General features: G+C 37.8%; 2 protein-coding genes across 4 annotated transcripts; both read left to right on the forward strand.

The window, feature by feature from the left end:
• The first annotated feature begins 974 nt into the window (after positions 1-974).
• On the forward strand, positions 975-7332 carry LOC105179761 (zinc finger CCCH domain-containing protein 55). 3 transcript variants are annotated; one of them, XM_020691731.2, is made up of 5 exons: positions 975-1121; positions 2715-2989; positions 3721-4149; positions 4425-6795; positions 7108-7332. In XM_020691731.2, the coding sequence occupies exons 3-5, from the start codon at positions 3773-3775 to the stop codon at positions 7141-7143; spliced, it is 2784 nt and encodes a 927-aa protein (XP_020547390.1). In that variant the 5' UTR covers positions 975-1121; positions 2715-2989; positions 3721-3772; the 3' UTR covers positions 7144-7332. The 3 variants fall into 3 exon arrangements, with proteins under 3 accessions (XP_020547390.1, XP_020547389.1, XP_020547391.1); XM_020691732.2 differs by lacking the exon at positions 975-1121 and adding an exon at positions 1168-1464; XM_020691730.2 differs by lacking the exon at positions 2715-2989.
• Positions 7333-7476: 144 nt separating this feature from the next.
• On the forward strand, positions 7477-10234 carry LOC105155438 (uncharacterized). The gene is made up of 4 exons (XM_011071313.3): positions 7477-8215; positions 9105-9169; positions 9279-9454; positions 9761-10234. The coding sequence occupies exons 1-4, from the start codon at positions 7555-7557 to the stop codon at positions 10176-10178; spliced, it is 1320 nt and encodes a 439-aa protein (XP_011069615.2). The 5' UTR covers positions 7477-7554; the 3' UTR covers positions 10179-10234.
• The last annotated feature ends 751 nt before the right edge of the window (positions 10235-10985 follow it).

Below are 10985 nucleotides of genomic sequence, written 5' to 3' on the forward strand. Positions count from 1 at the left end.
CACTTTCCCAAACTATATGAAATTTATATGTACTTACACCAAACCATAAGGAATGACCATGTAATTATCCCTAAAGAAATTCAGTAGTAAGTCTAAACACCCAACAATACAATTGTTATAAGCCGCATTCTATAGATCAAGGTACATGTTACCCTAAAAAACGGCTACCTAAGATTCCAAATCAATTGACGCAACAACTAATAACAAACTTTCTTTTTTTCTTTTTAAATTGATTATGCAACACATTCAAATAGACATAATTCTTATTAGATAACTCCAAATGAGATATAGATACTCCCATTTGAAAGCTAACATCCAAAGAACTCAATGAGTATATACAGCTTGCCTATAACCGACTCCACAAATCTCATTCAAAATTTCCTATAAACAAAGAATCAATGATTTTAAGATTTTCACAAAAATTCTTCAACTATTGTGGTACTACTGGACTTCGATACGCATCAAATTTAATTTTTGAAAATTTATAATATAAAATTTAAGCTATTAAGTTTAAATTTAAGTTTTTGCAATAAGATTTTAATATCTCAATTAAATGCCAACAAATACATTTAATAATGAAAAATACTTATGTCCTATATCTTCATCATATTAATTAGAACAAAATCACTACAAATCTTACATAACTATTATATAAGTCATTTATTAGTGAATCTTTAATAAATATTAAAAATAAAAAACAATAAAAATACAATAATCTTGATAAACCAAAAACGAAAATAAAAATAAAATAGCCATTTAAGTTCTAATTAAATTATTTGTAATTACTCAAATATCAAAATGTTATTGCATTCAGATATAATATAATTAGGAATCAATAAATAATTTTTTTAAAAAAAAACAACTAAAGTATAATGACATCAGCAGCAGCATCATCATCATCATGCAATACATTATATTCCTAATTTATATATATATATATAGATATATATATATATCCCTCTTGAATAGTTAGTAGTACTCGAACACTTTCACACTGACTTGGGTTTATTTAGACTCTATAGTTTCAGACCGCCGACTTCCACCGAGTTAATTAATTCTTTCTGGAAAACCTAGCCCCGCTCGCTTCACGAACTTGGGCCGTGCTCTGCCGCGTTCAAAAGGTTGGCTTTCTATGTCTTATTCTCCTTTTTTTTTCTACTTTCTTGAGTTTCAACTTGTACTTGTTTACTTGTCTTGTTTGTGGCTCTTTGTTCGAATTCGTTTTTTTAGTTCGTGAGAATTTGAGGCAATGGTGTGAGAAGGGTCTGAATTTCCGGGCTAGATTTGGGGGTTGTGGGTTGGTGTTTTAGGCGTTCTTGTTTTGCTTAGCATTCTTGAAGTGGTGCTTGATTTGGTTGAATGGTAATGGGTGCCATCCTCGAGTGACTGGTGGCTAAAAGAAGTGTTCTTGTGGAGTTTGATGCTAAATTTGTGGTTGGAAACTGTGGGAAAACAGAACATTGAGTATGTGGGTTCTTGAAGAAAAGAGTAGATATTGCAGTGAATTTCTCAGTCTTCTGCTATTATTTTAGGTTTAACTTGGTTCCAAGTTAATGATGATATACATGTCAAAATCGAGGCTTGAGGGCTCTCTCTATATACCCACTACATTTAGTGCTTATGTGACTTCATAAGATAGTTATTGTGTAGCTACAGGGTTTCCTATGGCTGGAATGTTACTTATGATTTTCTATTACCAGGACTTAATATAAAGCCTTGGAGTATCATGGTCATGTGGATGCAGTGATGAAGACTTGTTGTGGTTGGATTTTACCATTATGTGATTTTTTGCTCAATAATGAATTGCGATAGCTATTCTAGTTCAGATGTACATGTCATTTGGCGAGTCTATCCACATTAGACCTCATTTAGCGATCTCTTTATACTTTAAGTAGACTAACTTTGTTGATATGATACCAGGAATTGTTGAAAGTAGTATTGGTTGAAGTTATTGGATCTTGTCAAATGCTTTAAGATTTGATGAAATCATGACGTATCATTTGATTTTGAATAGATGATTGAAGAAACAGGTTTGGTCAAGTCTAGATGAAGATTACCGTCATTGTTTATAACATTTTAGTCTTTTGATTAACACCCTCTTTTTCTCTATTATGTCATGCTCATTGATATCACAAACAACTTTTGCCTTGAAATAGTTTTTCCTTCTCCCTTCCTCCTTCCCCTTCCACTCTTTCTCTTTGTGTGCTCTCTTATATCCTTTCTTATCTCCTTTTTGTGATTTCAAGTATAATTTCTTATTGGAGGAACACAATCATTTTGATAAGCTTATTCGTGCAATCTTTTTCTAAGTGTCAAATCTTGTAGAAATTATATGCCAGCATGCTTTGGGGTTCAAGAAGTGGTTTCTTGTATAGACATTTGAAAAATAGTTCTCAGTAATTATCAGGACAAGACTGAAGGTATATAGTTGTTCTGTTAACAACAAACAGCTAGGTCATTCAATCCAATTATTTCTGAATTGGGAAGTGCCATATAGTAAGCTGGTTTTTTGATCCTCAGTTGTACTATTGGTAACTTGCTGATATAATGTTGGTTGCTTCAGAGGTGACTTATTTAGATTGGATACAAAACTCCAAATCTTCTGCTGCTTTGACTATGCTGTAAATCTACCAGAACACTGGATAAATCTAATGATTTAAGTGCAAACATAAACGAATAGTCTTTTGACCCCATTTTTCTTTTTACCCATGTAGATGGTGGTTCATCAGACACATGATGTATGTCAACTGACATGGCATCATCTGCAAACACATTTTGGTCCAATATCCATAAACTACATCATATATGAATGGATTCTCAATCTCAAATGGAAAGCTCGGCGCTAAAACTGGCATGTCTAATCCTGGATGTATATTTAGAAGTCATTTGAGCAAACTATGCTTGCACTCGGGCTTCCAGATCAGATGCTTATCTTCTTTCTCATGGCAAAGTCCTAAACCTATGAGATTTTAGTAACAGCTACTTAGAGGTGGGATATCTTCGGAAGGGTTTCAAAATTTGAAACTGCTTTTGGTGAATTATTCTTTTAGACTACTGTGTCGACCCCAGCCCATCACTGGTGGTTGAAATGATTTGTGGGGACCGAAGGCTTATATTGGGGTGTTTGCAGTGGATTGGGGATCACAAATGGTTGTGCTGGAGCTGCTTAAATTTGGTGCTAATATGATGAGTAACTGTTGCCAATTTTCTGACTTCTTTGCCTATTGACCTGCTTTAGCAAGGCCCTGACCCTTTTTCTTGGGTGATAGAATTAATATCCTTATCAGCATCTTTGGTTTACATGTTTTGAATTCAGCTACTTCATGTTTGAAGTAAATGTTGAACTGATAACAGAGGAAGAGAGGTGGTTAGGTTTCACAACAGGAAAGGAGAAGAAAAAATAAAGAACTTTATCTATTGATTGAGGTCTGAGGGTAGCATCTGTTTGTTGAAGATATCCATCAAAACTCGGTTATTTAGTCTTCTCCAAAATCTGCATTAAATGACAGTTTTTGCCTGTTAATTGAGATTTATATTCAATTTTTGTGAAACTTTTATGTTGTCTTTGTCAGTGGTGTTTAAATTCTAAGCACCTTGTTTAATAGGATAAGTAAATAATTCACCCTTGTAAAATTACATTGCTGCATAAATGCTGTAATAAGACAGCAGATGAAGAAAAACAGAGTATCAGCTCAACTAATACTTTCTTGTTTTTGACAGACTGTTGCATGAGAAAGTAAATATTGCTGTCCTATATCAGCAAGAGTTCTCTATGGCGGAAAGGAGAAAACGGAGATCATTGTGGGATATGGAAGAAGAGACCAAACATTTGTCTGGAGTGAGTGAACATAATTCTTGGACCGCTAAGGATCACCATTCTAGTCATGGCAGTGGACGTTATTATGAGTATTCTGATTCCAGAACCGCTATCACAGAGAATTCTAGGGATGATTCCAGATGGCCACCTTGGGAAGCAATTGAAGAAAACCCGGTTGCACCAATGAATGGCAGCTTCAAGAACACCCCGGAAGGAAAGGAAATGGGTCATCAGAGAGAAAGATATTACAAGAAAATGTCTCCTGGATTTGATAGAATCGAACTGCATAATTATAACCATACTCGTGAATATGATCGGAGCCATTCTCAAAGGTCTGTTGTGATACCTTATTCTTTATTCATACGAAAGGTGCAAATGATACTGTGATGATTTTTGTAAAGGCTTGGCTTTGAATCAGTTTAAGTCTTTAATGCTGAGAGACACCTCCAAAATGCAATGATTTTGCAGGAAATCTTGGAACAATTCTCAGTTGCAGTGTTAAAATATGAAAGTTGTAATGATGATGCACCTTTCTTTGGCATCATATAATAATTTCTCACTGTACAATATTCCACCAGCTTCATTATTTATTGCTCTTGTGTGACAGGTATCCCGGAAGAGGCAGGGGCAGGAGCCAGAGCAGAAGCAGGACTAGAGGCAGGAGTCGTAGTAGGAGCTTGAGTAGAGACCGCGGAAGGGAAAGGGGAAGGGGAAGGGGCTGGAGCAGAAGCAGGAGCAGGAGCAGGAGCAGGAGCAGAAATGACATCAATGCAAAGGATCACACAAGGAGTCGGAGTCCCGTTGGAGACTATAGACGCCAATCTTATGGATGGAATGACAGAAGAAGTGGCCCTGAAAAATCATCTCAAGTTTGTAGAGATTTTGCTGCTGGAAGTTGCAGAAGAGGCAGTCATTGCAGGTTTTTGCATCCCGACAGTAGAAGTCTTAGGGATGGGGACTTCGTAGAAGATGACATGGCAGGAAGTTGGAGAAGCAGAGGAGATTATAGCCGCATACCAAGACATTCCTACAGTAGAGGTTCCGCGCTTGAATTACAAAATGATGTTTCTGATCCTTATCATGGAGAGGATGACCAGTTCCCTAGCAAAAGTAGAACTGCACCTCCTTGCAAGGACTTCATGAGAGGTAAGTGCCGTTGGGAAGACACTTGCAGATTTTCTCATCATGCTGCTTCTGATGATGGTTTTCGCCAAGGCACTAGAAATCCATCCTTTGACAAGGACATTGACCGTCGCCAGCCATACAAAAATGGGAAACCTCTCTGCAAGTACTTTGTGGCGGGAAAGTGTGATAGGGATAATTGTAGGTTTTCTCATGAGGATCAAAATAACAACCTAGAAGGCAGACAAAGTGAAGTCACTGAGAGCTGCAATTCACATGATAAGAGTAACTGGTGGAATGGTCCAAAATGGGATGATGCAACAAGAATCTCTGACAGACCGAAACCCACTGGTTGGGTTGAGACGAATGTTACTAACACAACTGGTACTGTTGATACTGGTAATGGACAAAATGATGAGAGAGGGGGCTATAGTTTGCAGAATGAGAACAAAACTTGGGGAGTTGTAGAATGTAAAAGTGGTTCGTTAAATTGTGAGAAACAACCTTCTCTTCCCAGGGAATGTGGCAGTTATGGGGTAGACACAGGCGCTACTGAATCTGTTGGTAATGACAATATGCATAACAAACGAAAACACCTCGTATTGCATGGTTCACAGTTGCAAAATCAGGATGGAATTGCAGATGTTCGTGGACAGAATGCCTTGCCGGAAAGCCAGATTTTCTCCATCAAAGCCTTGGAGCAGAATGTTCATCCAGCTTCTCATATTCAACAGCCCCATTGCGGAGCAATAGAAAATAATCTGTCTGGTGTTATTGATGAGGTAAAGGACACCAGATATACCACTCATCCAATTCTGTTCTCTGGACAAAGCTTAAATCAAGATGGTGGAAGTATGTTTCCCGGACATTCTTCAATCTTGACTGAAGATCATAGAGTGCAGAATGTACTCTGTCCTAACCCATCAAATGGATTTAGTGTTGATTTGAATCGGCCTGAGATACATATAGTTGATCTTTTGAATGCGCAGACTCAGATGCAGAACAATCAGAAAGCTGTTCATTCACAAGGGTTGTTAGAAGCAAAGGTCCCACAACTTTTAACCAATTTGTTAACCAGTGAGCACCCTGCTCAAGTTACCAACTCTCTAGTCAGTAATCTTGGTCGACAGGTTTCTCCAGTGACAGACCCCGTTTCTCTGACTCAGAGATTGGCAAATGAGGACTCTCAAACATATGAAGACATGGAAGTCTCTGGTTCAAAGGCGATGGTGCCTCCATTTTCAGATTCCACAGGTCGTGCACCATTTGTGAACTCTATTAATGTTCAACATAATCAAAATGCTGCTGCTCTTAGTCTGTTGAATTCCATGGGAAATGGCAGAGATGATACTGAGCACAGCAATCATAATTTAGCACAGGTAACAGAAGAGAGGAATCAAATGCGACTAGAACCATCATCTCCATTACCTGTAGTTACAGAATTTGATAGTTCAAAAGTGAAGCATCCAGGAAGCCCAAGGCTGAAGCAAGAGGAAGTAGTCGCGAATTCAGAAGTAACTGGAGGTAATAAAACCATTGGTGAGGAAAGCAAGGGCGTTCAAGAAAATAAGCACTCTGAAACACTCGGTGGTCATGGGAAAGTTGAAGAGGGGAATGCTAACAAGGATGAAAAGGGGATGCGTATATTTAAAAATGCTCTTGTGGAGCTTGTGAAGGAGATTTTGAAGCCTACATGGAAAGAAGGTCGAATGAGTAGAGAAGTGCACAAAACTGTTGTGAAAAAGGTGGTTGACAAGGTCTCCAGTACAATTCAAGTCGATCACATCCCAAAGACACAGGATAAAGCTGAGCAGTATCTGTCAAACTCCAAACCCAAAATCTCTAAACTTGTCCAGGTACTTGCTGGCCTGTCCACAGCTAACAGCTACATACTTTCTTTACTTTGCCATCTTAAATTTGAGTTTGTGCAATAATTTTACTTATGGCATTGAGAGTATTTAACACATATCTATCAAAGCAACCTTGCATCACATTGTCTTTTGTTTTCACTGCTTATTGGTCATTAGTATTTTTCTTGTTTATATTTGATATTCTTACACGAATGTGATGATGTACTGGGAATCTTCTCCAAGGAATACACTGATTGTCTTGTCTATTCATTTCGGGGTTTGTCATGCTCGCACTGAAATTCAAGTTCTTTCCTGCAGGCATACGTGGAGCGGTGTCGAAAGGCAGATTCTTGAATCATGTTACTGGAACCTTCTTATACTGTACTATGATTAGTATAAAGTGTTTAAACCAGCATTCAACATTTTCCGCATTGCTCGACTTTTTAGATGCTTTCCAGGGAAGTATTCCTGGAATTATCATCACTGGACAGTTCTTCTGACTTTTGAGCACAGCAAATTGCACCTCTTGATTTCCATCTTGAATCACTTCTCCATAGCTGAAGAACATGACTTTTTAATGTTGACATGCCGTTTACCACAATTTTTTCTAGTCTTTTGGCTTCTGGGACCGCCTATTGGAGTGCTTTTACGGGGCGGAAATTACAAGCGAGAATTGAGGGACTTTGGTTTCAGTTTTTAGGCATTAGTGAACATTAGTATGTGTTCACTGTTGTAAAGAAAAGCTTCCAGCTCTTTGACATCCAGATGGGAGTCAATCAATCTATTCAATATATACAGTTTGTTGTTGCCCAAATGTACAGTAAACACAACATTAAATTGAACGACTTGTTAGATTATCATTATCAAAGGTTCATTTTCTATTTTCTTCAAAATGGTTTGTTATTTTCGGCCATATCAAGAACCCGAAACCCAGGTTTGTGTCTGGGCCTACTATCCATCCCAATAACTATCACACATGGATCGCAAAAATTTGGGCTAGAAACACCGCCATTTTGTTCTGTCATCGGGAGAAAGAGAATCAATTCTTCTTTATTCCTCAGCTTCTACGCCTGCCCGCCTCTTCCTAAATTAACTGAACTAACGATATCCTGGACCAAACCACCCACATCGATGAGCTCAGTTACCTCGACTTGCCTTCCGGGTTCACGCATGCTCTGTTTCGGTGCAGGGATTCCAACTCCAAAGCGAGTATTCATTGCTGTGGCTCTTAATTTTCACACGTTCCCGTTTTATCCCCACCCCATTCTTGATATTAGTAGAAGCCCCTTCGTTGCCTTTGCGAAGAAAAAGAATTCGCGGCCGGAGCCAGTTTTAAAGCCTTCCATTATCGATGAAGTGTCGGTGAATGGTGATGAAGACGACAATGGTATCGAGGATGACATTTTTCTCGAGGGCTTTGAAGATGGTATTTCTTGCTTGGAACTGATTCCATTTTTGTAATTTGTTTTTAGTTGAATTAATAAATGTTCTTTTGTTTTGGTTTGGGTCACGGGAGGCTCTGGGGGGCGGTGGGTCAAGAACTAAGATGAATGTTGTACTGGTAGTGCTGGAGAAGTAAGGGCATGTGTAGGGTTTGTGTAGCTTTAAAGAATTGATTTTCACACTGAAAAGTGATTGTGAAATAAGATTGCGGTGCTTAGGTCTTAGAACTGGGAAATTGAGCTTAATCTTGGTGAATAAAGTAGGCGAATTCGAATTAGCCATCAAATTATCAGGTTTCTATAGTATGTTATGCTGTAGCTGACATTCTCGTATTTCAAGTGCTTATTTAGTTGACATAGTCTCTGCTCAGACATAACTACCGTTGATAACTTAGAAATAGAATGAGGGAAGATGGCGAAAGAATATAAAGGATTAGATGGTCAGATGCAACCATAGGATAGTGTTGGGTCAATGCTCCGAAGAAATTAGTATTAAGGATTTATCTTTCTGTCAACTTAGCATGATTGTAGTTCATGTGCTACTTTTCGGGGAAGAGTGTATTCCGAATTAGTTCCTCATTGTTGTGATGCTTCCGCAGTTGGTATGTATATCGGATATGATCTGTTTCCTGCTCCAGTGTGAAGGTCCAAGTATGATTCGATTCTGTAATATGATTTCATTAATGTTCTTGCTCAATCAGTCTCTTCTATATAAGTCTACTGGATCAATCTGTGAGTCAATTTTTTTGTATTTCGCCACAGCTGGGAACAAAATGAATTCCCTTAGTTATATGCACAAGTATACTGATATTGCTGTCATTTCTGACTTTTTGACTCAACAGATGATGATATTTACATAAATTTCTTGTGCAGATGAGCTGGTAGAAGAAGATGGTTATTTTGAGGATGAGTATTTTGCAGAAGAAGCCGAACCCTTTGTAAGCTCCCTACTTTAGCGATATTTTCTCTTGAAGGCTGTGGAATTAGTGGATCTTGACTATGACATTTGTGGAGATTAAAGTGTACTCTTGTTTTCTCACCATGAAGGTAGGGGATGGAGCTGGAGGTGGCGGAATATCCCTCGCTGGGACAGCATGGGATAAAAAAGCTTTAGAAATTGCTGAAGAGGTCATCATATCATTTGATGGAGAACTGGGTATATATGCCTTCAAGACATTGCTAAATGCAGCTATTCAAGTTCGTATAGAGAGACTTACAAATAAGTAAGAAGCAGTTTATTCTGCTCAAGTTATGATTGATATTGTTCGTCATTATCCATTTATGTCAATCCGCACTTTCCTATGTCTTCACGTGATTAGTGATCCGCGAGTTATATATATCCCTCTTTTCATGTGTATATGTGCATACGGGACATGTGTTTATGGTCGAATCATGCTTGCGGTGTGGTCGTGTACATGCACTTTCAAAGTTTTCTTTTGTCTGCAGATTAATGTCTTCATGTAATGCAATATGCTATATATCATTGTAATCAAGGAATTTGAACTCTTCATTCCGACATTATTTCACAGGTCTGGCTCTCCCAGCATGACAGATATAGAAGCCTTTTCCACAACATATAGAGCACGACTCGATGAAGCTGAAGCCACTGGATCCATTCCTGGAAACATATCTCTAGAGGTTTCTTCACCTGGTGTTGAAAGGGTTGTTCGCATTCCACAAGATCTTGAACGGTTCAAGGATCGTAACTTGTACGTAAAATATGCGACTGAAGCAGTGGATGGTGGTTCATCGTCAGAGCATGATGGAGTCTTCAGGCTTATATCTTTCGATTCAGAAGGCAGCTCCTGCACTTGGGGATTAGCAGATGTAAGGGTGAACAGAGAAAAATCAGGGAAAGGAAGGCCACTCAGCAAAAAACAGAAAGAGTGGCGATTGAACACTCCCTTGGATTCCCTACGCTTAGTTCGGCTGTACTCTGAAATATGAAGTGTTGTCTTACCTGCCACAGTCGCTCTATATATTCCATGTTGAAAGTTTTTATATCTTGATTGTTCATTCAATCTCTAAAGTTGATGCGTTAAACTGTAATCGAATTAGTGATGTTATAACTAATAAATATATGAAAAATATAATATGAATATAAGGAAAATACTTGTATAGATTTCCTCTTCTTAATAGGAATCAAGAATATTTCAAAATTCAACACGCTGAATATTCTAAATCAGATTGAAGGGATGGATATGAGGGACTAACCATTATCAGAATCTAAGTTGTTGGCAAGGTATTTTATTCTTAAATTTGACTATTTTTATTACTAAAAGTTTTAAATTTAATAAATCCCTTTTGCTTCAAATGATGTGCAGGCTAAATTTTAACAATTTTTTTTTAGAGTAAATATCCCACCATTATTAGAAAAATTATAAATAAGTTAACAACTGTCCAATACTAAGTCGAATACCAATAACCAAACCACTTCCTATACTAAGTCCAAAAATTGTGTTAGACTTGTGTTGTGTGCTCCTCTTCTCTCCAACGTATACATCAATTACCATTATAATTAAGGTCTGATGTTGTAATAATTGCATGCCAATAAGAATTAAGAAATGCGCTTCTTTTAGGACCACCACTCCTTTCCGCCCATGAATTGTTCATAGGTTAATTAAAACGTGATTAGACTCATAATGGGCATCTTATCTTAACTTGGGTTGGTGGAAACTGGAAAGCTGAAGCAACCATCATTTCTTTAGCTTTCCTCTCTCATTACACTAATTTTATCCATTCAAGATTCACACC

This window comes from Sesamum indicum, linkage group LG2 (genome assembly GCF_026168435.1).
Source record: "Sesamum indicum cultivar Baizhima isolate 11 linkage group LG2, ASM2616843v1, whole genome shotgun sequence".
In the NCBI taxonomy this organism is placed as follows: domain Eukaryota; kingdom Viridiplantae; phylum Streptophyta; class Magnoliopsida; order Lamiales; family Pedaliaceae; genus Sesamum; species Sesamum indicum.

Coding starts and splice junctions, on each gene's coding strand:
- LOC105179761 (XM_020691731.2), top strand. CDS start 3,773: ATGGCGGAAAGGAGAAAACGGAGATCATTGTGGGATATGGAAGAAGAG. Junction 4,150..4,424: donor GATCGGAGCCATTCTCAAAG/GTCTGTTGTGAT, acceptor CTTGTGTGACAG/GTATCCCGGAAGAGGCAGGG. Junction 6,796..7,107: donor AAATCTCTAAACTTGTCCAG/GTACTTGCTGGC, acceptor TCTTTCCTGCAG/GCATACGTGGAGCGGTGTCG.
- LOC105155438 (XM_011071313.3), top strand. CDS start 7,555: ATGGGAGTCAATCAATCTATTCAATATATACAGTTTGTTGTTGCCCAA. Junction 9,170..9,278: donor CAGAAGAAGCCGAACCCTTT/GTAAGCTCCCTA, acceptor CTCACCATGAAG/GTAGGGGATGGAGCTGGAGG. Junction 9,455..9,760: donor ATAGAGAGACTTACAAATAA/GTAAGAAGCAGT, acceptor ATTATTTCACAG/GTCTGGCTCTCCCAGCATGA.